We start from the raw sequence: 27986 nt of genomic DNA, 5'->3' as shown, positions 1-27986 counted from the left end.
AACTTATGCTGAGAATGTTTGATAGCTAGTTACTTGTTTCTTTGACAGAGTGCAATGATTCTTATGAACGTCTACTGCAATAAGATTTTGAAGCCCATTGATGGTTCCTGCTGCCAGCCTCAACCTCCCCTCACACTGATACAGAAGCTAGCTTTTTGCTTTTTTGCTTTGTCCATTATTGGATATTTAATTCTCAGTTTTATTTATCGTAATAATCATCGAAAAAACAAGCCATGCACCGATATGGAAAGTGGAGAGGAGAAAAAACCTGTCACCAATACGTCTCCTGTTTCTACACTCGAGACGCTGTTACACTCCTTCTGCAAGCTGGGTCTAATCATGGCCTATTTCTATCTGTGTGACAGAGCAAATCTATTCATGAAGGAAAACAAATTTTATACACATTCATCTTTCTTCATACCAATCATCTACATCCTGGTTTTGGGGGTATTTTATACCGAAAACACCAAAGAGGTAAAGATCATGCTGGTGTCATTTCCCAGTTCAGGATTGTAAGTGAATTCATTTTTATTTACTAAAACATTACAGGTCAAATTTTCAAAAAGATATTGCTGATGCACTCACAAAATATATAGTTGCATGTGGTAATTCAGTAATTTTACACAAACTGGTAATTAGGTGCAAAAGGACATTTTTGCAAGTGCATTGGCTAAAGCATTTTTGTGGGTGCAGCTATTGGTAGCGTTCATCCATCAACTGGCCATAATGCATCAGAGTCAAATCCTAGTTCAAACTAGTAGATGAGCATTGATTTGTGGAGCAACATCTAATACACAGTGAACTTTATAAATGTCATTAGTGTAGAAGTTTTTCTTCTTAGATCCAACTGCCCATAAAGTGGTTTATTGTTTTGAACTTTTTCTCCTCATTTTGTAGATGTTCGTTGTACTTTTGGGAATAGCAACATTCTTGTTTTGTTTTGCATAGACTAAGATGTTAAATAGAGAGCAGACAGATGAATGGAAAGGCTGGATGCAGCTTGTTATTTTGATTTATCATATCTCTGGAGCAAGCACTGTAAGTGATTTGAATTGAATTATTTTTTTTTTTTAAGTAATGTGATTTGGATTCAATGCTTAAAGGAAAAATAAGCTTCTGCCATTTACCGCCAAGATACAGAAGTTAAAATATCCAAGCATTTATTAGACTTGAGTATCATAAACAGTTCACATTATGCTCCTTGTTTAATCTTTGATTTCAAAGACATAATTGTTGTGAGGCCTCATTTATATCATTTTCTTCAATAAGTTAAGATATCAATGGGGCTATACTGTTTTGTTTTGTTTCCTGGTATATCCAGTGAAGGGGAATTATTTTCTCATTGTAGAAGACTGTATTAACTTAATTACAAAAAGTTACTGGAGACAGCTTTTTTGTGTTTTGGGAGTTGAAACTGTTAAAGGGCAAACTCTCAATAACACTTTTTTTTTTCCCTTTTAATCCCGTTATAGACACACAAGAAAGTAGAGTTGTTGATACAGTTGTAAGAAATTTATTCAGATTTTACAATTTGAGAGAAGCTAGGTCAAAAGACAATCACTTTAAGTAGTAGTAAGTAGGTCATAAAATTTCTTTCTTTTGTTATAGTTGGTTTACAATGACACAAAGTTTTATGAAACAAAAACACAACAAGCCTAAAATACAGAACTTTGTCCTCTTGTCTCCAAACTTATTTGCAATTAATAATGTTTAAAAAAAGAGAGCGAGAGAGAGCTTCTGTGGCCCTCTGTAAAAGATAAATTATTTTTCTCAACAGTTTTTGCCTGTGTATATGCACGTTCGGGTTCTGGTTGCTGCATATCTGTTCCAAACAGGTTATGGGCATTTTTCATACTTTTGGCTCAAAGGAGACTTTGGATTGTATAGAGTGTGTCAGGTAAGAATAAATCTTTCACTGATGTATATAAAAATATTTCCAAGTTCAGATCTCTCTCTACTCACTAAATTATCTGAGGTTAAAATTATTTTGGTTGATATTCATAACAAACTGATCATTGTCTCTGTCTCTCTCTAATCTGGTCTATTTAATGTAGCCTGATCAATCTAGTCTATCTAATACAAACATAATGAAATTTTTTAGAGAGAAGGCTGGTAACTCATTAGAATGTGGCTGAGGTGAAAAATAATCATTCTTAATGTTTTCATCAGAAATTGGGCACAATAACTAGTGGTGAACATAAACCAATGTAATATTATGAAAAGGCAAGACTGAAACAAACTTTATCTAGATTATCCATTTTGAATCTTTCTTTCCCCAACCCATCCCCCCATCTTGTCTGTTTAATGTGGAGATTCTATTTACATACTACTAGAGCATTTTTCTGTTGGCTCTTATACAAATAGATAAATGTTTGGTGAATCCAGGATGTACTGCCTGGAAACAAAATCAAATTTTTCTCACTGTGAAGAGTGTGATGCTTTTTAGAGCAACCGGGGCTGTGAGCCACCATGTTGCCACCTGCCTCCAGTGGGAGGAATTCTTGCCTGTGCAAACTGAGTGTTAGCTCCCTCACACAAACAGCCTGTCAGCCGCTCAAGTACTCTCCTGTGAGCTATACCAGTCCTGCATTTGCCCTGCAGGCTGACAGTAGATGTACCCCAGTCCATGGATCCCTTCAGATTGTCCCCCTATGTTAACCAGTCCCTGATCACTAGATACCCACAGAAATCCCAGATCCTCTGTTCCCAAAGGAAGAGTGTACCCCAGTTTAACAGTTTTACCTTAGACCAACACTCCTGTGTCACACATAGCACTTGAGTTTGATTATAGTAAACAGAAATGAGATTTATTTAAGAATAACATTCTAATAGAATGGTTGCATATAAAATAAAATTGTAAAATGTGAACTAGGGCCTACACTCATTATTAGATAGGAAAGATAACTACTAAAGTTCAGTCTTTTGCAGCACTTAAACAAGGAGCTAGGACCCAGTCTTTATGAAGCTCCCTCACTTAACAAGGTACCTCCTCAGTGAATGGATCCACGCTGAGATATACCAAATAAGTTTTTTGTCTGTATTCACAGACAGGGCAATTTCTTCACTGTCATATTGTTCCTTTTCACTTCCAAGTGGTTTCAATGTTTATAGTGAGTCTTATGTGGTTTTCCGTTGACTTGTCAATGTTGGTGCAAAGGTACACAGTTGAGTAATCATCTAGCCATAACCAGCTAGCCTTGGCGGGTGATCACCCAGACATATTTCCTGGTGACTCATTTTCACTCCAAAACCAGAAGGGAATAATTTTTATGTGTTTATATTATTACTTAAATATCACCTTGTGATGGATTTCCTGCGGTGCAGCTTGGAAACGGGGTACCACTGAGCCCTTAGCCTCTGTCTCACCAACCTGGGCTACCTGTCACACTGTGATGCTGTGACAAGCTGCAAGCCCTTCCAGGTACTGCACTTACACAGACATCCACAGTCAGGGACACACCCTGCCGAGTTGCATGAATGCTTTTGCCAGCCACTCATGAATCAACAATAGAAAGGCTCCAGCGAATTCCCCACAGCTCCCCAGACCAGGACCCCAGAGCTGTACCATCTTGCCCTGGTCAGAAGCCTGACCAGTGTAAGTTTATTACCCAGTCCACCCCTCCCTCAATGTGAAGAGGACATATACCAGTTTTTGTTCCTGAGCAGATTTCCCATGCATTTCAAGCAAAACCCACTGTTTTAGGTAAAATATAAAGCAGAAAAGTAGATTTTAAGTGATTGTAAGTAGTAAGCAATATAGATAAAAGTAGGTTACCTAAGAGATAAAACATTAAATCATAATCTGAGTTCCATAAACTAGACAGGATTTAAATCAAACAGCGTCTTACCCTGATGGTATAGTTCCTTAATACGCAAGCTGGGACCCTCCTTTCCAGCCGGGGACCACCTCCCCAGATCAGACTTTGTTCTCCAGATGTGTTTCCAGGTATTGAGTTGGGGTGGGGGAGGAGGGAGAGAGGCTAAATGATGATGTCACTTCCCCTCCTTTATTGGTTCCTCCAGCTTGCTGAAAAGATCTTTTGCTATGATGTGAGTCAAACAGTCTCCATTGTTTACATGCTCTCTCTGAGAGGTCTCCATTTTATACAATTCCCAGGGTAGTCCTTGTGAATGTGTATTCCCCTTAACGGGCCATTATCAGTGTCTGGCTGCTCCATTGTTGTACCTGAAGGGTTGGTTATGAGTGTTCCCAACCTTACAACATATTACAGTAACACACATAATAAAACTTCATAACTTCCCATACAATTATAGCACATACAATCTAACAGGATATTAATGTTCAACAGATCAATACTTTTAAAATGAAAAGGAGTACTTGTGGCACCTTAGAGACTAACCAATTTATTTGAGCATAAGCTTTCGTGAGCTACAGCTCACTTCATCGGATGCATGAAGTGAGCTGTAGCTCACGAAAGCTTATGCTCAAATAAATTGGTTAGTCTCTAAGGTGCCACAAGTACTCCTTTTTTTTTGCGAATACAGACTAACACGGCTGTTACTCTGAAACTTTTAAAATGATATATCACAAGGCATACTTTGTATAAAACATATAATTATATCACCATGGTAAATGTGGGGGTGTTGCTTTGGGGTACCAGGTGACACACACCTGTACACAGATCTCACAATGAGTATTGAGTACATTAATTAGTACGTCTCATTAATGAGTATTGGTACATTACAAACTTGTTGTAGAGGTCTCGCATGTTACGCTTTATGGATAATTACCATGAAGGTGGGGTATTAGGTGTAGTGAGTTTGTGGGGTCTGAGACAGTTGTTGTTTGTAAAGAACAGTGTGAAGCCTTTGCCAATTGACACCAATGGGCCTTTATGTTTTAAGGAGTTTTTCTTTCTCTGTGGATAAGAGCAATTGAATTCAGCACTCCAGCACATTGGATTGCCTGCTTCCAAGACTGCAGGTCTTGCTTTGGATGGGACAAACTACTGTCATCTCTGATTTGAACTACAGCTCTTTTCATTCAATTAAGTTCTGGAAGCTTTAAGCTGTTGTATGCATTTTGGACTTATGACCTCCCTCGTCATTAGTAAAATAAAAAAGAAAGGTATTGGGTGTTTTAGTTGAGATCATTAATGCTCCCCTAAAGGATGGTGGAATGGCTGCTTCACTCAAATGAGTGCTTATTCGGCCCTGTCACAGCTTCAGGGTACTGAACCTTTAACCCTCTCCACTTCATGGTCTGGTCCAGGAATGTCCATTCCAGTCTCAAGCCCCTAGCTATCACCTCTGCCAGGTCTTCTACCAGATTTATTAATTACCGTTTCATTTTGAAAAGAGAATATCTCAAAGTCCACTGTTGTTCATAACAATTGTTCCAATATAAGGACAACTGGAGAAAACGTGTTGTAGCATTTTTTGCCCAGTTAATGTGAGGGAGCACACTATACATTTTTAAAATATGTGACTGGCTCACCCTGTTGGTATCAAGTGGTATCTTGGTTCAAACAACAAACTACAATCATTCAGCTCTATTTCTTTGCTAAAGTTTGAACTGCTTATTGAGACAGCCATTCAAATTTCAAGAAAGGTAATATTGTAGGTGTTTAAATTGATATGAATAATATTTATATAATTTGTATAATGTTAAAGAAAACCCCAGTTTGATGGTAATCCTAAATGAAAAAAACACTTCTCTCTTCCTTCTCATCCCAACCACCCACAGGTTTTATTTCGTCTCAATTTCCTGGTTGTGGTGTTATGTATAGTGATGGATCGACCTTACCAATTTTACTACTTTGTTCCACTAGTCACTGTCTGGTTTATGATCATCTATGCTACATTAGCTGTATGGCCTCAGATAGTCCAGAAGAAAGCAAACGGTAAAATAAATTTTGTTTCTTTCCTTCTACTTTAAAGGTGTTTACATGATAATCTACACAATTACAATCCTATACAAAACTTGATAGCTAGTATGTTTGTCTTTATTTGGATATGTGAATAATGTAGAAGTAAATTCTATAAATATGTTAAACCACTGTCCACTAAACTTGGAGAGAGTGTTTTCACTTGCTGTAGTTCTCAACAAAACACATCAAGTGTTTGAACTGTATCCTTGCTTAAATTGGTTGGAATCTGAATTATATTTCTGAGTTTTTGAAAATTATGTTTGGCGAACACTGAAAGAAACAAACAGTTGCTGAATGCAAGCTAAAAACCCCATATGAACTTGCTCCTAGATTGCTATACCTGTATTCAGAATCTGAAATCAGAGTTTTATGTTGTCTATGGTTTTTCCTTTTATTTACAAAAGCTCACTTTTTAAAAAGTGGAATGAAATTCAGAACTATATATTCCCAACCATTCTTCATTGTGGAAGTTTGAGAGGGAATGGCATAGTGTATTTTCTACCTTACAAACTAAAGTTAGTCCTCTAGAAAAATACTTTGTCCACAGAAAACGGACAGCATGAGCAACAGTATTGCGAACTTCCCCTAGTCTGTGCTGCCAATGTACCTCAACCCTCTTCGTGAGGGATGAATTTTGTTATCTCTTACCCAGTAGGGGTCTCCTGGCTGCTACAGTGTATGATCCCTTTTCTGAGATTGTCAAGTGGTGTTAAATGCATTATTTCTTGTAATGTGGATGCTTGTTCTTTAGAAACTTGAAGTGATACCACCAGCTTGTTTCATATACTATAGCTCAGTGAAGAGCTGTCATGTGGTAACTGTTTTTGTAGATCATTTACCTCACCTAGATTAGAACCCAGTGACCTGGAGAGTAAAGACTCTATGTACGATCACAACTTAGATTCTCCACCCCTTCTTCTTCGAGTAGTGTTGCTTCACTGTAGGTGTAGGTGCATCCCTACACTTCTGATCAGAGATCTTCGGTAGCAGTGTTCGTTCAGCATGTACATGCGCTCTCTCCTCCTCATGCTTTGCCTTGAGGCTAATTAGCTCTGCGTGGGCGAATGACCCTCAGTTCCTTCTCAACCATCCCTGGCTAGAGACAGAGCAATTAGGAGTCCATTCACGGATACTTTACTCTTTAGACATTCTTTCTTAGCTAGTTTGTGTTTTTTGTAACCTCACTTTTGTCAATAAAACTGTGTAGTGTAGATGTAGACAAGGCCTAAGAGGATGGCAGATACCTTACAGATATTTCTCAAGGAGGTAAAAAACACTCACCATAATTTGCTGGATATTTTACATACCTTCTCGTTGTCCTCCTTCTCCAGGATAAAGCTCCCCATCAACGAGATGCTGTTGGACCCAGCTAAGCTTATATGCAGACGCCAGTATCGGCCACACCAACATGCAAATGGGCCAATAAAAAAATATTATGTACCTCCCAGTGTTATCTGGTGTCTTTAGAGCTTTTGACAGGGGCAACTTAATTATTTTATTTTAGGCAGTGTTAGGAATAAATTAATAGGAACACAGCAATTTTGTTTGATAAGATTTATGCAACGTGCTTTCTTTAAAACGGCAGTTTAGTAGATTTAAGCACATATAAACATAAGCAATAGATTTAGAACATTTTAGATATTTAATATTTGGAATAGTATTAAGTAAATAACAGCAGGTTTTCTGTGGACAGTTGTTTACCCATCAGGGAGAAAGGGAGTCAGGAAAAATGTTTTTTAAGATGGCTTTAGAGCAGTGGTTCCCAAACTTGTTCCGCCGCTTGTGCAGGGAAAGCCCTACCGGGCCGGTTTGTTTACCTGCTGCGTCCCCAGGTTCGGCCGATTGCGGCTCCCAAAGGCCGCGGTTTGCTGCTCCAGGTCAATGGGAGCTGCTGGAAGCGGCATGGGCCGAGGGACGTACTGGCTGCTGCTTCCAGCAGCTCCCATTGGCCTGGATCAGCAAACCACCGCCACTGGGAGCCGCAATTGCAGGTAAACAAACCAGCCTGGCCCGGCAGGGGCTTTCCCTGCACAAGCGGCAGAACAAATTTGGGAACCACTGCTTTAGAGGATTGTTTTAAAATACATTTTATTAAGTAATTTTTTATAACTAATTTTTATAAAACATAGGTTATAATGATTTTTACTGTTTTTTTTTATTCTTAATACATTTTTAATAATAGAGGTGTTTAAATTTGTTTTTTTAAATTAAGATTTTTAGTTTTAGTTGTTTACTTGTCTGTTCCCCTTTTTTATTCTGATTAGCAGAAACTGCCAGCTAGATATGACCTTGCTTCTAAAACCCTGTCTTCAAATTAACCCATAACTATGTGGTGTTTTATTTCATTAATTCAGGGTGGCTGAATGCACATAATATGGCTGCAGTTAACCTGATTACATTCTGGGGTATACACACCCCTTAAATTCAGGGCAACACCAGGAATACAGAATTTACTTTTTCCCCACTCTCCGCCTAATTCCATTGTGACAGATGCAGTGAACTCCTGCGGCTGGCAACACCATTCAAAGTCCTCCACCCCTTATGATAGGGATTGGAAGCACCTCGACTCATCTGGATGAAAGGCCTACTCTTCTGCTACTCTACAATTTAGTATTGCAAACTACCAGGCCTTAACAGCAAAATATGATTACATGAACTATACCAAACTTAACATCTTTATTGACCATCTCATAATGAATCATAATGGGAACAATTTTGAGCCATTATCAATGAAGGGCAGTTGGTGGTCAAAACAGCACTCCAGGCAGTGCTTGACACAGCTGATATAGTGACCCAGTCCATCTCAGAAGCAGTTGTTATGCAAAGAGCTTCGCGGTTGCAGCTTTCAGGTTTCCCAAAGGAGGTGCAAACAACTATTTAAGACTGCTCCTTCCATGGCTCTGAGTTGTTTGCTGAGGAGAACAGTGCATCATTCCAGACACTTAGGGATTCCAGAGCCAAACTTCAGTCACTGGAGATCTATAAAACCAGACAAAAGAGAAAATTTAGTCCTCAGTCTTCTCGCAAATTGCGTGCACCACAGTTCCCATCACAACACTACTAAAACCCACAGAGAAAGAAATCCAGATTCTAGAGACACAAACAGTCAGGCCTCAATCTTCAACATCGGAGTCTGTCACTTCAAAACATCAGTTCTGACATCCTGTTCGAGGCCACTCCCTTCAACATCAGCTGCCACTTCCCAACCCATTGCATCCCTTTGGACATTGCCTTGTTTTGTTCCACCACAACTGGAAACACATGACATCCGACAGATGGATTTTGGAGGCTATTTCCAATGGGTATTCGATCCACTCCATCTCCATCCCCTTTCCCATCCCTCTTCAGGGATCCTTCTCATGAGAGATTGTTGCAACAGGAGATAGATCACGTCCTCCAACCAGGAGCCATAGAACCTGTCCCTCTACATCTCCATGCCAAAGGGTTTTAAGCTCTATTTCCTGGTCCCCAAGAAAAAGGGAGGTTGGAGACCCATACTGGACCTCAAGGCATTGAACAAATACTTCAAGGCCCAAAAATCCAAGATGGTCACGCTAACAGCGATTATTCCATCTCTGGAACAGGGAGATTGGTTCTCAGCCCTGGACCACCAAGACGCGTATTTCCATGAATCATCTGTGAGATGGTAGGGTCAGTATCTCAGATTTACTCTGAGTCAGGACTAGTACAGAGTACTCCTTTTTGGCCTCTTGTTGGTTTCCAGAGTATTGTCCAAGATCCTTTCTGTAGTGGTGGCTCACCTACATACCCAGGAGATCATGATCTACCCATACTTGGATGACTGCCTCCTGAGGGCCCACTTCTTAGAAGAAGTTCTATGTGCCACCCACAGAACTATGGATGTATTCACAAACCTGGGCCTGCAAATCAACATCCAAACATTGACCGTAATTCCGGAACAACGCCTGGAGTTTATGGGAGCCGACCTTGACTCGCTGCAAGTGAGCGCGCTCTTTCTACAACACAGATTTCACAGACTGTCCATGCTTAGAGAGACAGTTCAAGCCAGCCTTCAGACTTCTGCCAGACATTGCTTCCTGCTTCTGGGGCACATAGTCGCCGGTAAGTTTGTAATATCTCATGCCAGACTGCACATGAGGTGTCTGCAGACATGGTGCAGCTCGGTTTACAGGCCACGCAGAGGTTAGACAAACCTCTCTCAATGCCTTCCAGGGTCAAACACTTTCTGGATTGGTGGAAAGCTGCAGGAAATGTTTGTACAGAGGTCCTGTTCACTCAGCCTCCTCTGACATCAATTCTCACTATGGACACTTCCTTCAGGGGTTGAGGTGCACACCTCAACAACCTCACAACTCAGGGCAAATGGTCGCCCGTAGAAATGACTCTCCACATCAACCTCTTCAAACTCAGGGCGGTCAGGAATGCTTGCACTCACTTTCTCCCACTGATCAGAAGTACACACGGAAAGGTCATGACCAATAACATTGCATGCGTGTACTACATAAATCATCAGGGAGATGCCAGATCATCCTCTCTCTGCACAGAAGCACTAAAGCTGTGGAACATTTGCCAATATGTTCTAATATCAACAGCCTACCTACTGGGAGTGCAGAACACAACAGCAGACAGTCTCAATTGCATGTTCTCATGCAACCACGAGTGGGAACTGAACCCAGCAGTACTTCACAGCATATTCAATCAATACACTTGTTCGCTACTTATCTGAACAGGAAATGCACACACTGCTGCTCTAGGACCGGCCTCGGACAGCACTCAGGGGACGTTTTCCTTCTTCCATGGGATGACAGCCTTCTTTTTGCCTTTCCCCTGTTCCCTCTGTTGTTGAAGGTCCTGTTGAAAATAAAAAGAGAAAAACCAAAAGTTCTACTGATTGCTCCCATCTGGCCGGGACAGACATGGTTTTCGTACCTGTCACAGCTGGTGATGTGTCCACCCATCTCTCTTCAACCCACTACTTACTTCCTCTCACAGAACAAAGGAGACACTCTCCATCCCAACCTGTGGATACTCCGGCTCAAGGCTTGGCTCTTTCTTGGTTCCAACGCATAGAGCGCACCTGCTCTGAGGAGGTACAGAAAGTGTTACTACAGTCGGTAATCGGCTACCCGTCATACTTACCTGCAGAAGTGGTCCAGGTTTCAGGTTTGCTGTGATTCCAGGCAAATTATCCTGACATGCTACTCTCCCTGTGGTGTTAGATTACATACTGACTCTTAAAAAAACAAGGCTATCCCTCAGTTTGCTCAAGGTACATGCGGCAGCCATAGTGATTTTCCATCCACAAGAGTTTTCTCACACCCAATCACAAAGAGATTCCTCAATGGCATAACGAACCTCTTTCCCCAGCCCAGATGTCCCACTCCAGCATGGGACCTAAATCTAGTTTTAAAGATTAAACCACCCTTGTTCACTTACCCCAATGAAGACCGCATTTCTCATGGCCATCATGTCAGCTAGGAGAATAGGGGAAATAGCTGCACTTACGACACCACCCCCCCCCCCTTTACAGAATTCTTTCACAACAAGGTTATTCTCAGACCACACTCAAAGTTTATTCCTAAATTGTCCTCATTTTTTTCACATGAACCAACCAGTTCATCTCCCAACCTCTTATCCTAAGCCTCACTGTTATAACAGAGAGGCCGTAGTGCACATGCTAGATGTTAAGAGAGTTCTGGTCTTCAACCTGGACAGGACAAAGACTTTTAAGAAATCTCCCAAGCTCTTCCTTTCCATTGAGGAAAGGTCTAAAGGCATAGAAATATCACCCCAGAGGCTCTCTAAGTGAGTCTTAAACTATATTAAGCTCTGCTATCATGTTCGCAACATAATGTCTCCACCTGGAATTCACACACACAACGTGAGGTCCGTTTCTTCCTCTGTCGCTTTCTTCAAGAATGTCCCTATCTCAGAAATCTGCAGAGCCAGCCACCTGGGCGTCTGTACATACCTTCGCAGAATACTGTATGATTATTGGGGACTCTGCTTCTGATGCTAGCTTCAGCTCAGCAGTATTATCCATAACAGACTCAACTTCGAAGCCCCAACCTTCCATTAGGGATACTGTTCGGGGGTCACCTACAGTGGAGCACCCATAGGGACACTACTTGAAGAAGAAGTAGTTACTCACCTTGTGCAGTAACAATGGTTCTTCACGATGTGTCTCACTTTGGGTGCTCCGGAACCCACCCTCCTCTCCTCCAGTTCGGAGCTCTTGATAGGGACTCCGTGGTAGAGAAGGAACTGAGCATGGTTGGCCTGCGCAGCACTAATTAGCCTCGAAGCAGAGCACAAGGAGGAAAGAGAGCATGTGCAGGCCAAATGGACACTGCTATCAAAGATCTCTGATCAGAAGCGCAGGGATGCACATATACCTACAGTGGAGCACCCATAGGGGGACACATCTCAAAGAACCATCATTACTGCACAAGGTGAGTAACTTCTTCCCTCATGTATTAATGGTGTAATATTCCAATTGTGTAGATTGCATTTTTGATAGTGGAGCACTTTAAACATATATTTGGAATACATACTACAGAACTGGTAATTGGCCTGTACTTTGACACGATGTCCAGAATGTTTAATGTTAATTTTAAAGCACTGACAACCAGCTCACAAGGTTATATGTAGCACTCTGATATTTCTCTTACAAACAGCTCCTCGTTCCTCATGTGCACTGTGCAACAGAAGTCCCACTGTGGACCTCGCAGCACTACTTCCTGAAAGCTCCTTTCAATGACCACTTTCCTTCAGCTCTGTGCCTGTTGCCCACTTCCAATCTTTGAAGCAGGAGTGAGAGCCATTCTCCACTGTACAGCTGAGTTGTGGGATCAAAACAGTGTCAACCAGCAGCCTGGGGAAGCTGTTCCTTTTGGCTAGCCTTGGCAAGATACAGCTCCTCAACTGACCAGTTCAGCTTATGAGGAGCAAAATTAGATGTGCCTCATATTACCTCACTCCTGACTCACAGTTTAAATATACACTCATTTTATGTAACTGCTCTTAGATTTTTAACGTGTAACTAAAATTAAAAATTCCCAGGCTGAGTGTCTGTCAAAACTGAGTCTTTAAAGCAGTATTTGCTTTTGTAGGGTTAAATGGTGTGAATTTATTATTGTGAATGTTTGAAGTGTGGATTTTACTTTATATGAAAGAAAGCAAAATCACCCAATTAAAATGTTTGGATAATGGCAAATTGTGACTGGCTAATACCTGGACAATATACATATTAAATTATAAAGGATATCTGTGTGTCACAGCTACTGACTTCTTATTAAATGTATCATTATTTTTTGTTTTGAAAAATAACAGCCAGATACTCATTGATTTTTTCAATTCTCCCACAGGGAACTGCTTCTGGCACTTTGGCTTACTGCTGAAACTAATTTCCTTACTTATGTGTATATATTTTCTAGCAAATTCTCAGGTTTGTAAATTATACTTATTTGTATCCTTAGAATTAATAGTAGCCTGTGTATTCAATTTGGAAAGCCACTCAGAATCGAACATTATGACCAGTTTTCTGTTACTATATAGGAGAGTACAGGGAGAAAAATTGAATATTTAAATACCTCCTTTTCATATCTGATTTTATGTGTGGCTGGAATTTTCAGTATCCTACATTTTTGTTTGTTTCTCACAACACTTTTAAAATTAATTGTTTTTTCCTAAAATGTTATGTAAATTGAGAGATCAGCTTTATATTTATCTTTCAGGGCCTGTCTGGCTAATTTATTGGGGATGGGGGGAAGGTTGAGCTGTTAGCTCTTACGGCCAGTATAGTTGCAGAAGAGCAAGCTGCATTCTGTTTTCTCATGCAAATCAACAAAATTGTCAGCTAAATCCTGATGCCAGAAATTTTGTCAGTGATGAGCGATGTATAAATCAAAGAACAGTTTGACTTTCAGATGCCAGATTGAGACGTAGTAGAAAGGTTTAGAAAGATTTCCTTTTTCTTCACTTCATTTCCTACAATTGAAAATAGATAAAAATCTAAATTTAAAAAGACATCTCACTTTGACATAGAAACCAAGCAAATGTGTCACAGAAGTCATTGGAAAATTAACACCAACGTATATAACTTCTGTTAGGGTTTTTCCCCAGCCCCCATGACCCTACATGGAAGGCCTAATTTTGGTTGCCATTTGTCTATTGGAAACTTTGGAAACAGGAAGGTTTGCACTCTTTGGAGGATGTCCGTTTCTCATGGATTTAAATTCATGCCGGTGTGGATTTCCAGGACAAGATTTATGTACCACTTAAGATCTATTGTTGAAGATTTAAGTGGCATGTAAGTAATACATAGGCTTTGTGTGGATCTTCTGTATCCGTGTGAATTTCATGCCAAATGCATGACTTATCACATAGTGTATCATGTACAGGGTACGGAATGAAGGGCAGAATTTGCTCCTTACTAAGTAAACAAAAACAAAAACCCACCAACTCCCATTAGTATTAAACCCTGAAGTACTCAACTTTTCTGTAAAGCTTTCATTTACGTCTCCCAACACATAGCTGATTGTCTCCGTTTAAGCCCACAAATGGAGTCCAAAATGGAGTGGTGAGAGGAAAGATGGTAGATGCTTTTATCAATGGGAAATTAGAGGGAAATGTCAGATGCCTTTCAGAGCACTTCTGTCATAGAGAATAACATCTATCTGCAGAAATATTCAAATTATTATTTATTTGTATCAACAGAGCACCTAAGTCATGGACCAGGATCCCACTGAGCTAGGTTCTGTGGAAACAGAGAACAAAATTACAATCTCTTCTCCAAAGAGCTTGCAATCTAACACAATATGTCATACTCTGACACATTTAAAATAGGTCCCAATAACATTGGAATAATCTTAAAACTCCAGCTCCTCAGAATGATTGAAACAAGATTATTCACTGGTACAGCTGATTGAAAAATGTGGGGCAAATGTTTAACACATTTTTAGTTGAAATTTGGAATTTTCAGAAAACTTCAACTACCCTTTAAGTTGATCAGAAAAATAAAATTCAGGAATACTTTCAGGTAATTCTGCTCCTTTTCAACCACTTCTGGTCATTAGTAAAGATTTTAATCTCCTGGAGGAATGGTAGGCTGGCCACCTTCTTCCCCACAGTTGGAGGAACGCTTTCTGCAAGCTAATTCATGGAGGGGTATGAACAATGATCTCTGAGAAGGAGACCATGAATTAATTCCTTCTGGCTGCTGAGAACTGAACTGACTACAGATAGGGAGGGAGGATTAGGAAATACTGTACAGTATATCATGATACAGTCAGAGGCACACAGAATAACAAGGTGAGTGTTTCTAATTTGTGTTTAAGGAAGAGGGAGTCAGGCAGCAACTTGGGGATATTGTCTAGTGAGTACCAGATGTGTATATCTAACACTTCTATTAAAATAGTTTCATTCAATTAGATAATATGAAACAACACATTTTTACTTCTTCCATATCTGAGAATATGTAGTGTTTAAATTAAATGTAGGGAGTGGGAAGTATGCTGCAGCTTAACTCTACATCTGTAGTGTTCTTGCCGTTCAAAAATTTATCTGCACTCATTTCAGGGATTTTTTTGTTTTTGTTTTTTTAAGGAAGGAATTTGTTTCAGGCTGTGGCGTCTATCTGGTAGAACATGACATAGGCAGTGTAGACAAATGTCCTAGCTTCTTTAAAATTAATTTATGTGAAAATTGAACTATTAAACCAACATTAACTGACATAAGTATTCTGGGCCTTATCTTGAAAGGGGCAGAGTATGCACAAGTCCTGTTGACTTTATTTTTAGGTGAGGCCAATTAAACTGATTTAGTACTGGTATGATGGTATTAAAATATAATGAAATGAATTAAATTTATGAAATGGGGTTGAAGTCAATGTTAACATTCTTGCCATGTTTGTATTTTGCAGGGTGTATTTGAGAAGATTTTTTCTCTTTGGCCATTGTCCACATGTTTTGAGCTGAATGGAAATGTCTATGAGTGGTGGTTTAGGTGGAAGTTAGACCGCTATGTATGTAATCCTTTCATAAATTAATTGTGGTCTTGTGTTTTAAGAAGTATTCCTGAACATATTTTAACTTTTAGAATCTACTTCTCCCTCTTCCCCTGGAAAAAATAAATCTGAAATTCCAGGCAATGGTTTGTTGTAGGGCCAGGGAGCATCCACTTTTACTTCAAGTATTTGTCAAAGCCATGCAGAAAAGATGGAAGCTGACTTGTTTATATGCTGAGCCTATAAAGTGTCCATAATCAGAGCTCTGCATATTCTGTCTTGTCCCAGACTTAAATTTTGCTGGGAGACAACTGAATTCTGTGGCACTTCAAGGCTAAATTCTGCAGGAAATTGAAATTTCACATTACTGCAGCAATAAATAGTAAATCTTTTTTTAAAAACCCAAAGGAACCTCCAAAGAAACTTTAATTATATAAACAACATAATTTATAAATGAAGGACATTTCTATGGGAGTGTTCCTTTTGAATATTCTGTGCTGTTAAAATCAGAAGGTCTTGATATAGAATTTATTTCACCTTTTATGTAGAGATGCAATTTTTATCTTATTGTTTATAAATATGTTTTGAATACTGTGTTTTAAAATAGCTTTGCGAGAGGGCATTCTTCTTCCTTCACAGTGTGGTGTGCTGGTAGAGAGAGAAATTTCTGCCTGTTCTCTCCTGTATCTTGTTTGGTTAGTGGGAGGATGTGAGGCCCGAGCGTACTTTTCCTCTGACCTCTTCCCAAAGGCATTGTCTTGCCTGCTGTGGTTGGGTGCAGCAGTCTTCAGATTCTTCTTTCCGCTCCAGAGTGCACGGTCTGGGACCAATCAATGGCATACCTTCTTCCTCTGCTGCCAATTTTAATAACTGCTTACATTTTTTGCGTGCCCCAGGGAGAGCAGTGTACTTAACAAAGCTCCAAATCTCACCGGTGTTGCAGTTTGTGAAGCATACATTGCATTCCGGGGACGTTCTAAAGTGCCAGAACACCAAAAAATTTAAAACGGGCGGCAGCAGCAGGGCTCTGAACCATAACCTGATGTTAGTGGAGGAGTCTGGAGTAACATCCTAGATCAAATGTCTTAACAACCCTGTTACCTTGGTGGTTTTACCTGTGTTTGTTAACTGCCACGAGTGAGTAGTTACCTCAGTTTTCTCTTGCAGGTAGTCTTTCACGGGATGCTGTTTGCTTCTATTTATCTGGCATTACAAAAACGTCAGGTGCTTTCGGAAGGGAAAGGAGACCATCTCTTCTCCAACAAAATTTCAAATGTTTTACTATTTATTTCTGTAGTTTGCTTTTTGGTAAGTCCACAATATGAACTGAAATTTTGTAAATTTAAAAGTCATCCTGAGGACGGTCAGCTTTCTGGAGAAGTTCCTGTGTAGTAATGAGTGGACATTTCATAAGAGAGGGTCTTGGGTTGCAGAAGTTTATTTCCGCTATTTTGTATAAATAGCTACTACCCATCCTAAACCTTCACTGGGCTCTTTTTTTTTCCTCCCTTTTACTCTATTGTAGATTTAAATACTACAGCTTCTCCAGTTGATTATCTTGGATGATCTTAGTAAGAATAGTGTGGTAGATGACCTGTATAAACAGTCAAGAAATGAGCTAATGTATAAGTGTGATTAATACAATTGTCAGCATTGGGCTTTTTTATATTTTAGAGTACAAATAATTATTGCATTCATCAGCTGCAAAACCGTGTTTGAGAAATGCATAACTAACTAGAAAGTGTAAAGAATCGACTCCTCACACCATACCGCTGCTGTTTTAACATATTTTACAATGTTTTATCCTGTTGTAACATTTTAAAATCTCTTAAGCACAGTCATCAAACAGACTGATATGTATATTTATATCTTGTAGACCTACTCTATCTGGGCTAGTAGCTGTAAAAACAAAACTGAGTGCAATGAACTGCATCCTTCTGTTTCTGTGGTGCAGGTAATTATGCTCCTTTTCCTCTAGATTCTATTAAAAAATATAATATAGTCTGTCTCTGATGTTTTTAGCACTTCACATCAGTTGATGAACATCATTTTCATGTATGAATGTGAAAAAAGGGTTTGTTGCATTGCTGGTTATTTTTCCTTGACCTGTGTAATATAAAGTTTAAAATTTAGCATTTTATTTACAGCACATTATTGTATCAGCACATTTTCATTCTATTCTGTGTATAAATGTAGGAGTGTAGCTATATCAGTATGTGTGTACATTCACATACATAGATATATGAATGCGTATTTTAATTTTTATATATAAAGATATCTCTATATATATTTTACACGAGGGTATATATGTAGTGCATATCTGTGTATGTGTGTGTTTTTGTTTGTGTGTGTGTGTGTGTGTGTGTGTATAAATGTATATATGCATTACATATATACCCTTGTGTAAAATAAATATAGATATCTTTATATATAAAAATTAAAATACTCATTCATGGCCATACACAGTACCTGAATACTAATTCATATACAGTAGAATTTCATAGTTACAAACTGACCAGTCAACCACACACCTCATTTGGAACCGGAAGTATGTAATCAGGGAGAGGCAGAGGACCCCCCCTGCCCCCCCCAAAAAAAAACCCCCAAAAAAACAAATATAGTACAGACCTGTGTTAAATATAAATTACTCAAAAAAAAAAAGGGGGGGGGACAGTAGCATTTTTCTTCTGCATAGTAAAGTTTCAGAGCTGCATTAATTCAATGTTCTGTTGTAAACTTTTGAAAGAACAACCAAAACGTTTTGTTCAGCGTTACGAACAGCCTCCATTCCTGAGGTGTTTGTAACTCTGAGATTCTACTCCATTAAGGTGTAGCCCTGATCCTGCAAACATTTATGCACGTGCTTATATTACGTATATACTGCATGTATTTTTAAAGTTTATAATATGTACATATATAGGAAAAATATTTTATTAAATTAATTTTCCTACTGAGTTATAATGCATAATCTATTTTCAATTACTTTTCACACATGAATCTCTTTCTGTTTAGATTTTAGCTTTCGTGCTCATCAGGAACATTCCTGGATATGCCCGTTCTGTATATAGTTCATTTTTTGCCTGGTTTGGCAGAATTTCTTTAGAGGTAAGTAGAGTGATCATAAATGCAATAATAGGGTGTTTCATTTTAGAAATCTATAACTGGTGGGTTTATAATATACACTGTAGTGTAACTGAATAAATAGTAAAAACATAGTAAAATAGTAAAAAAGGTAACCGGAGTATCACAGCTAAATACTAGGGAGACATTGTTAAGTGTAAGCATTTAACATGTTGCAAGAAACCACTTATAATAAAGTGGGCAGTCAATACCTCTTCAGTCATAGGTCAAAGGAGGGTTGTTGGTTACCACTTGTTGTAATGAGCCATAAACCAGTGTCTCTGAGACTATGATTTTAGGGCTTGTCTACACTGGCACTTTACAGCGCCGCAACTTTCTCACTTGGGGTGTGAAAAACCACCCCCTTAAGCGCTGCAAGTTTCAGCGCTGTAACGTGGCAGTATAGACCGTGGTAGAAACGCCCCGCATAGATGTAGGGTTTTTTTAGAGCCCTGGGAGAGCTCTCTCCCAGTGCTATGCCGCGACTCGTGGCAGCACTTTAACATTGCCCGTGAAGGTGTGCCCTTAATGTCTATCAGAGTTACGAATTTAAGTTCCCAACAATTTGTAACCTACTAACCCTCCTGTGTCCTATGACTGCAGAGGTGTTAATTGGCCACTTCATTTTGGGTGGTTTCTTTCATCATGTTTTATCCCTTTATGCTTAATAATCTGTCCCACCTTATATTTAGTTGATACTCATAAGAATGTAAGAATGGCCTTACTGGGTCAAACCAATGGTCCATCTAGCCCACTATCCTGTCTTCCGAGAGTGGCCAGTGCCAGATGCTTCAGAGGGAATGAACAGAACAGGATGATTGAGTGATCCATCCCCTGTCATCCAGTCCCAGCTTTTGACAGTCAGAGGCTTAGGAACATCCAAAGCATGTGATTGCATCTCTGATCATCTTGGCTAATAGCTATCCCTGGACCTGTCCTCCATGAACTTATGTAAGCCTTTTTTTAAGCTCGATTATGCTGTTGGCCTTCACAGCATTTGGCAACAAGTTCTACAGGTTGACTGTAAGAAGTACTTGTTTTAAATCTGGTGCCAGTTAATTTCATTGGATGACCCCTGGTTCTTGTGTTATGTGAAGGGTTAAAACACTTATTTATTCACTTTCTCTACACCATTCATGATTTTACAGCCCTCTATCATATCTCTCCTTAGCAATCTCTTTTCTAAGATGAACAGTCCCAGTCTTCTTAATCTCTCCTCATACAGAAGCTGTTTCATACCCTTAATCATTTTTGTTGCCCTTCACTGTACTTTTTCCAACCAAAACTGCAGGTAGTATTCAAGGTGTGGGTGTTCCAGGGATCTATATAGTGGCATTGTGATATTGCCTATCTTACTTTCTATCTCTTTCTTAATGGTACCTAACATTTGGTTAGCTTTTTTACAGCCATTGCACATTGAGCAGATGTTTTCAGAGAACTATCCACAGTGACTCAAGATTTCTTTGTTGAGTGGTAACAGCTAATTTAGATTCCATCATTTTGTATGTACAGTTGGGATTATGTTTTCCAGTGTGCAGTACTTTGCATTTATCAACACTGAATTTCATCTGACATTGTCTTGCCCAGTTACCCAATTTTGTGAGTTTGCTTTGTAACTCTTCGCGGTCTGCTTTGGCCTTAACTATCTTAAGTAATTTTGTATCATCTGCAAACTTTGCCACCTCACTGTTTACCCCTTTAACAGGAGTAAGCCCTATGTTAGCTAATGTAGTAGTAATAATTATATTCTTATTTATATTTAAAATTGTAAACTGAATCTATTTTCCTTCTAGCTGTTCATCTGCCAATACCACATCTGGCTGGCAGCAGATACGAAGGGGATCTTGGTGCTCATTCCTGGAAATCCAACGCTCAACATAATTGTCAGCACTTTTATATTTGTGTGTGTGGCACATGAAATTTCTCAGATCACGAACGATCTAGCACAGATGGTTGTTCCTAAAGATAATGCGACTCTGCTTAGAAGGCTGCTATGTATAGTTGGGTTTTTTTCTGGACTCCTCTTTTTGTCAGCAATTTAAGATCAATCAAGGCATTAACTTCAAGAAGTCCTTAAAACTTACTTCCGGCTTACTTTGTGTCTGCCTGAAGAAAAATATTTAACTGGCGATACAAAATACTTGTACAGTGCTAAGCAGCAGCAGAAGGACATCTAAATGAAGTCTATTGAATGTGTATATAATGAAAATGTACATATTTTGTGTGTAATATTCTTCTCAAAGGAACCCGAGAAACAAGAATGCACTGTATAGAACTGCATGTGAAAAACAAGTGTTTTTTTTCTACTGGATATGTATTTACATATCTGTTTAAATATAACATGAAGAAGAGAAATGGGTGGCTTGGCAGCATAATTTGGAGATTACTGAATTAACTTTACCTTGATACACCTAACTCGTGGATATTTACTAGCATACTTCAGTATACATGAGACATGCTTTAATTGTTCTCCTCAAGAAACTTTTTGTAACAACAAAGCAGACCTGATGTGTAATCTTTAGCTAATGGTCATTTTTTGCTAATTTCAAAATGAAGTTATCTTACTGGTAATCAGGGTCATTTTTCTAAACTGAGTGTTAACTCACTGTTTAGGGATCAATATTTTGGGTGTAGCTAATATGTAGTATATGAAACCCTTTATGCATTGAACAAAACCCTCTCAATTTAAAGTGATTCCATGTAACATTCTAGCCAGGTTTACATAGTACTTCATAGGTGTTTTTTTTTTTTTTTTTCTGAAGACAGTTTTCAGGAAATATTCTTCAGTTCAGGAAATGTGGGATTTGTTAGGAATGCATAAGTAATTTTCTTTTGAATTTTCTACAGGTATGTTTGCTTTTTCATCAGCATTTTCCTATTATTGCTCTTTCAAAGTCTCTGTAGTTCACAATATTAATACAGCCCCACTGAAAAAACCAAGATAAACAATATTTCAGCTGAATATTGAAAAGCTGGGAAAATTCCCACCCTTTTCCAGTCATACATCTACTGTATTCAGATCTTACAGAGAAGGGCATAGCAGGGGCACAACAATGTCAGAACCCCCAGATCGTGCATGACTTGAACTAGGTCTCCCTAGGGAGCTAGAGCCATGTTAGATCTTACAATAATGTCTTCAGTGAAGGTATGGAGAGCCAGCCTGCATGGGAAAGATTGGTTCACTAGCACTCTGGGCAACTGCAGACAATGGGTCCCTTTTTAAAATAACAATGAAATAAGGTTGAGGTTCATTGTTTAGAAGAGCCAATTCTTTCATTCCTGTTTAGCAGTATCTTTCCTTTGTTGCTGTGATTCAAACTAATAATCAAAGGTTTTTTTCTTTATCATGTAACCTTCTTTTGCATACAGCATAGAACTGAAAGAAATAGCACTGCAAATTAGAACTGGTAGGTTGTAATTTTAAATTCTGCAAATTCAGTGGAACTATGGTGATCCTTTGTTCCACTGAACCATAATAATAGTCTTCACCGTTTTTTGGCTTACATAATGCTTGGAGGTTCATGTGCATCTTTGTTCAGTCCTCCTTTTGGTGGCTACTGTTTAGCACTCAATGAATACGACAATTGTTTTCTCAGCATATGTGCAATTATATGTAATGAAAAACTATATGAATATTAATTTATACAGTAAGTGGTCTGATATTTATGTATTTGCTGATGTTATCTCAGTTGAACTGTGGAGTCCGAACTTGCAAAGCCACCTGTGTCTGTTGGAAAACTTTCCTGACAGTGAAAGAAAAGCTGCAAAATTTTGTTCCAGTAAAGAAAACAATTTCTGTAAGAATGGTGGCACCAGTAATGAGAGGAAGATAGCAAGATAAAAGATAATACATGTTTCAAGAATAAACTTTTAATGCATTAATTCAACAACCTTGGGCATGTCACCTAGTTTTATTAACAAGCTTGTGGAAAGATACTCAACATTTTCTCAGTTGTGTTTTCTTTTTGGACATTATTTCCAATGTTTGGGAAGTCATCCTTAGCCACTGATCAGTACATCTGATTTATTGAAAGACATGGTATAGCTGAGCACTGTAAAGATAGTTGCTATGGACAGGATGTACAACCTACATCTATACCATTGTTGGAAGTAAGAAAAAGTGAGTTTGGGGGGAATTTTTTTGGTTTTCTTCTTCACAAACTATTGTAGATATAATTTTTATTTATCTGTTGTACAGATTTGGATGAAGATTATTTTTAATGTTTGAAATAGTGCACTTGTTTGCTGTTACTGTATGTGGGAGAAAATATATTTTCTTTTAACGTTATGTGAAAATATGAAGTAATTTAAGCATTAAATAAATGTGCTGTGGATGCTTATTTTTGTACTGTAAGGAACATCAATTACTTAGGGGTTCTTTGTTATATTTTTCTTATTGTTTTAAACCTAAATCAGTGGTAACTTAGTAGTATGCCTAGCCAAAGGCAGAGGTTCAGGTTATAGGGCACCTCCAAAATAATTCCCTACCCACCATTAATTCAGCTAATCCTTTTCTAAGGGAAAATGTTCACTCTCGCAAACAGAAGCAGAATTAACAGGGCTGTGCATGTGGTTACAAGGTGGGGTGGAGAGAAGGAATTCTCCACAACAAGCCAGTGACACAGTGTGGCTGTTTCATTGTCACTACTGTAGCCTCAGGGATTCAGCAACCCTCACATGTGCGGGGGCCTAACTAGGGTTGCCAACTTTCTAACAGCAGAAAACTGAACATCCTTGTCCTGCCCCGCCCCTTCTCTGAGACCTCACTCCCCACTCTTTTCCCTGTCGCTCCGCCGCTTGCTCTCTCCCCACCCTCAGTCTCTCATTTTCAGCAGGCTGCAGCAGGGGGAGGGGGAGAGGGCTCGACGGTGAGGCCAGGGATGAAGTGTTTAGGGGGCAGGACGGAGCTGCAGGCTGGGAGGGTGGGGCCGAGGGGTTTGGAGTGTGGGAGGGGGCTCCAGGCTGAAGCAGAGGGTTGGGGTGTGGGAGGTGGTACGGGCTCTGCACTGGGAGTGGGGGCTTGGGGGTGGGGCCAGAAATGAGGAGTTCAAGGTTGGGCAGGGGGCTTGGAGCTGGGCCAGGGGGTGCAGGAGGTAGGGAGGGGTTCAGGCTCTGGGTGACACCTGAGGCGGCTCCCAGGAAGCGACCGGCATGGCCATCCAGCTCCTAGACACAGGAGCGGCCAAGGGCTCTGCGCAGCGTGCGCTGTCCCCACCCTCAAGCACGTCCCTGCAGCTCCCTTTGGTCATGGTTCCCAATCAACGTGAGCTGCGGAGCCGGTGCTTGGGGAGGGGGCAGCGTGCGGCACATCCGTGGCCACTCCTATGCTTAGGAGCTGGAGGAACATGCCAGCCGCTTCTGGGAGCCGCGCAGAATCGGGTAGGGAGCCTGACTGTGCTACCAACAGGACTTTTAACAGCCCAATCAGTGGTGCTGACTGGAGCTGCAAGGGTGTCTTTTCGACCGGGTGTTCCAGTCGAAAACTAGACACCTGGCAACTCTAGGCCTAACTGATGAATTGGTGTAAATCCACTAGGCCCACCCCCAAAACCTCCTTCTATGGCTGTACAAAGAAACTCCAGCAGAACATGGATCCACAACATACACGGGATGCAGGCCCCTTATCTCAGTTCCCAGCATTTCTCTTCCAGGTGTGTGGTAGTTTAGGAGCTAAAAACAGATGAAATGCAGAATGAAAACATAAAGGAATATTCTTCATATCAGGTTGGCAGAGCTAGGCAACGCCTTCTGAAACTAATAGTATTAGAATGGGAAGATAACTATATCCATTAATTGCAATATCGACCAGGGCATCTCTTCCACTCAAAAAAAAAAAAACCCCAACAGGATCAGCTCAGTTTCTTTGAACCTATGACATGAGGCATCATTACCTTCTTTGAGATCCATTGTTGACCATAGCAATTACCATAGCATTGGAATCTATGTAGGCATCATGACCCAATAAAAACAGCAACCAAAATCCTGTAGGTAAATTAAGTATTTATCTAGTGTATTTATTGCAAAAACTGATGTTTCATATATCTAAAAAAGAAAACCCTGAAAACCTTCTGTTCATTTAAGTTGGTGCACTTCAATCTTATTGTAATCATACAATGGAGTTTCAGTTCTTCCCCCTTGGATCTTCATCATATGGTCAAAATAGGGCTGTGAATTTACATGCTAACACTTTTAACTATCCCAATGTGGTGTTCAATTTATATAATTTAATATAATTATTTTTATTTAGCTACAGTTTTGAGTCCATATTTCTAATTATCTGTAATATGTAAATAATGAAATATCGGGTTCACGTGAGATGGAATAAACTTGTCTGAAATCAATGTTGCTTTTTACAAAAAGGACAGTGAAGAGGTGTGCTGATACCAAACCATTAACATCACCAGACCCATTTCAGACTATATAAAGCTCATTTTTTTATAGACTTGTCATTTGTGATCTTCAACTGACAACAGATATGTAATAATCTTGGAAATTCACTTACATTTCTCAGTGCTATTATGTATAATCAGTGCTTTCTTGTTCCTATATCTAAATGTATTTTTTTATTTCAGTTGAACTGATAATATTCAACGATCAATAGAAAAAAGCAACTTTCGGTATAGAAACAAAAACTAATTTCACAAGATCTATTAATATATTTCAATTTAGTTTCATATCGAATTGGAAATTAGAAATTTTGAGTCATTAAATCTGTGCCATATAACAGTTGTGTTGACACTTTATGTATTGAAAATTTGTCATAGAAGCCCAAATGCAGCTACAAGTCCATTGACCGTCAGTGCTCCATGTTATTGGAAAAAGAGTACATTGTTCAGCCATCAACTCATTCAACCCAATCAACTTACCAGAGTCCTGGGGCGATAGGGAAGTGGCGACTGGGACAGGCAGAGGATGCCACTGGCAGTCCTTAGTCACAACTCTATACAAGGCGACCTTAGGGTGAAGTTTGTTCACTGCAGAATGGCAGATACAGAGCTTGGAGCTAATATCCTCCTGAGGTGACAGAAGCAGGCCTTTTTAGGCACAGCGCTGTTCTCCCCAATCCAGGGAAAAGGGGACTGAAAAGGAACCTTAAGCACAATCTACCCTTTCCATATCTATCAGGCTACTGCTCCTGGCTGGTCACCCAACTTGGCAGACAAAAATAAAACAAAGATTCACAGATTGACATTTGGGTCATGGAATGTCAGAACTTTTTTTGATAATGACCAAAGACCAGAACAAAGAATAGCCTTTATTGCCAAAACACTGAAGAGATATAATACATCATTCTCCTATTGAAACCAGACTTGCTGATGAATCCCACCCTGAGGACATGAGAGCAGGCTACATATACTACTGGAATGACAAGGACAAGCCAAAACAGTCAGGAGTAGGTTTCACCATATGGTCTGACATTGCCCACAAGCTTGACTCGCTCTCCAAGGGAATCCATGACTGACTTATACTGCTCCTCATAAACTTGTCTAGAGTACGCCGCTGTTATCAGTGCCTATGTGCTGACAATGACTCGTAGAGATGAGGTCAAGGAAGCTTTTTATGAAGACCTCAGCAAGGCCATTAAACAGGTGCCATACCAGGAAAAACTTACTGTCCTGGGAGACTTCACTGATCGTGTGAGAGCCGACTCTAACACATGGAGCAGGATGCTAGGCCACCACAACACTGGACAGTCAAACTCCAACAGCCAACTACTTCTTTCCCAGTGAGCCAAGTTCAATCTCACTATTACCAACATAGTCTTCCAACTGGCCAACAACTATAAGACAACATAGATGGTTTGAGGTGTTGGCCTTATAGCACGCTCTCTTCAGCGGGGACACACTTTGGCTGTTGACACTAGAATCAAGGTGGAAGATCTCCCCATTGAAGGGAAAGTCTTTTCAACAATAAGACTGATACATTGTTGGAAAATTAAAGGAAAGTAGATCCATTGCTCCTTCTCTTTATCATTATCCCTGGATCAGAAAGAAATCTTCTACTCCTTTTTGATATCAGAGGCAATATTACCCTCAGTCATCTGCTTATTTTTTCCTCAAATCAGAGACATCAGCAACAGCAGCCTCTATCTTCATTCCAGACCCAGCATAAAAAGAGGTCTTTCAGATCCAGATCTAAGCTGAACAGATCTGCTTCCCCTTCTTCATCGTCCTTGAACACCAGGCCTCAGATCTGATCTGATGATCAAAAGTTGTGGACCAATCAAGAAAAATTCATCCATCCTTTTATTTGGGGATAGGCAGTTCATTGACAGATGGAGGCTGATTACATTGGACTTACGGGTACTAGAAATAATAGAGAGGCTACACTATTCAGTTCAATTCCCCTCCTCTTTTCAGGGAACCTTCTCCATGAGGTTATTCTACATACAGAATAACACAAGCTGCTCCAGATAGGAGCTGTCAAGGAAGTACCAAAACTTCTGTGGGGTCAGGTGTTCTATTTAAGATACTTCCTGGTACCGTAAAAAAAAGATGTTTTAAATTTAAGAAAATTGAACAGATACAAAACTGGAACATCCGAACATATATTAACTCTGGTCTCCGTAACTCCCATGCTTACAGTTATGGATTAGTTCTCCACACTCTATTTAAAGGATACTTATTTTCATATCTCTGTCTGACACAGTCGTAGAAAATATCCGTATTTAATGGTGGTGGGATGCCATTTCCAGTACCAAGTACTTCCATTTGCACTGTCCACAGCACCAAGAGTCTTTTCAAAGTGCCTTTCTGTGGTAACAGCACATATAAGAAAACGCGGTATTTTTGCGTACCCATATTTGGACAATTGGTTGCTAAAAGCTGCTGAACCCAAGGATCTGTTACTACAGATCATGTTTACAATCTCCCGCTTTTTGGATCTGGGTCTGCTTCTCAATGTCAAAAAAACAACAACAAATATTGGTCCAACTCAAAAAAAATTTATAGGTTCTCAATTGGACTCAGTAGCATGGAAAGCTTTTC

At 39.6% G+C, this 27986-nt stretch overlaps 1 protein-coding gene across 2 annotated transcripts in view; it reads left to right on the top strand.

Annotated features, from left to right (window-relative positions):
- CASD1 (CAS1 domain containing 1) overlaps window positions 1-23339 on the top strand; it is a 61277-nt gene extending 37938 nt beyond the window's left edge. Inside the window, exons 9-18 of one of the 2 annotated variants that reach the window (XM_073333918.1) lie at window positions 49-474; window positions 949-1038; window positions 1778-1897; window positions 5708-5864; window positions 13241-13320; window positions 15796-15897; window positions 17047-17187; window positions 17756-17833; window positions 18892-18984; window positions 20793-23339. In XM_073333918.1, the coding sequence (XP_073190019.1) occupies window positions 49-474; window positions 949-1038; window positions 1778-1897; window positions 5708-5864; window positions 13241-13320; window positions 15796-15897; window positions 17047-17187; window positions 17756-17833; window positions 18892-18984; window positions 20793-21041 (1536 nt within the window). In that variant the 3' untranslated portion in view covers window positions 21042-23339. The remainder of the gene's footprint in view (window positions 1-48; window positions 475-948; window positions 1039-1777; window positions 1898-5707; window positions 5865-13240; window positions 13321-15795; window positions 15898-17046; window positions 17188-17755; window positions 17834-18891; window positions 18985-20792) is intronic. The other variant, XM_073333919.1, reaches the window with a different exon arrangement.
- The last annotated feature ends 4647 nt before the right edge of the window (window positions 23340-27986 follow it).

This window comes from Lepidochelys kempii, chromosome 2 (genome assembly GCF_965140265.1).
Source record: "Lepidochelys kempii isolate rLepKem1 chromosome 2, rLepKem1.hap2, whole genome shotgun sequence".
Taxonomy (NCBI): domain Eukaryota; kingdom Metazoa; phylum Chordata; order Testudines; family Cheloniidae; genus Lepidochelys; species Lepidochelys kempii.
This window is presented reverse-complemented; position numbering and strand designations above follow the sequence as displayed.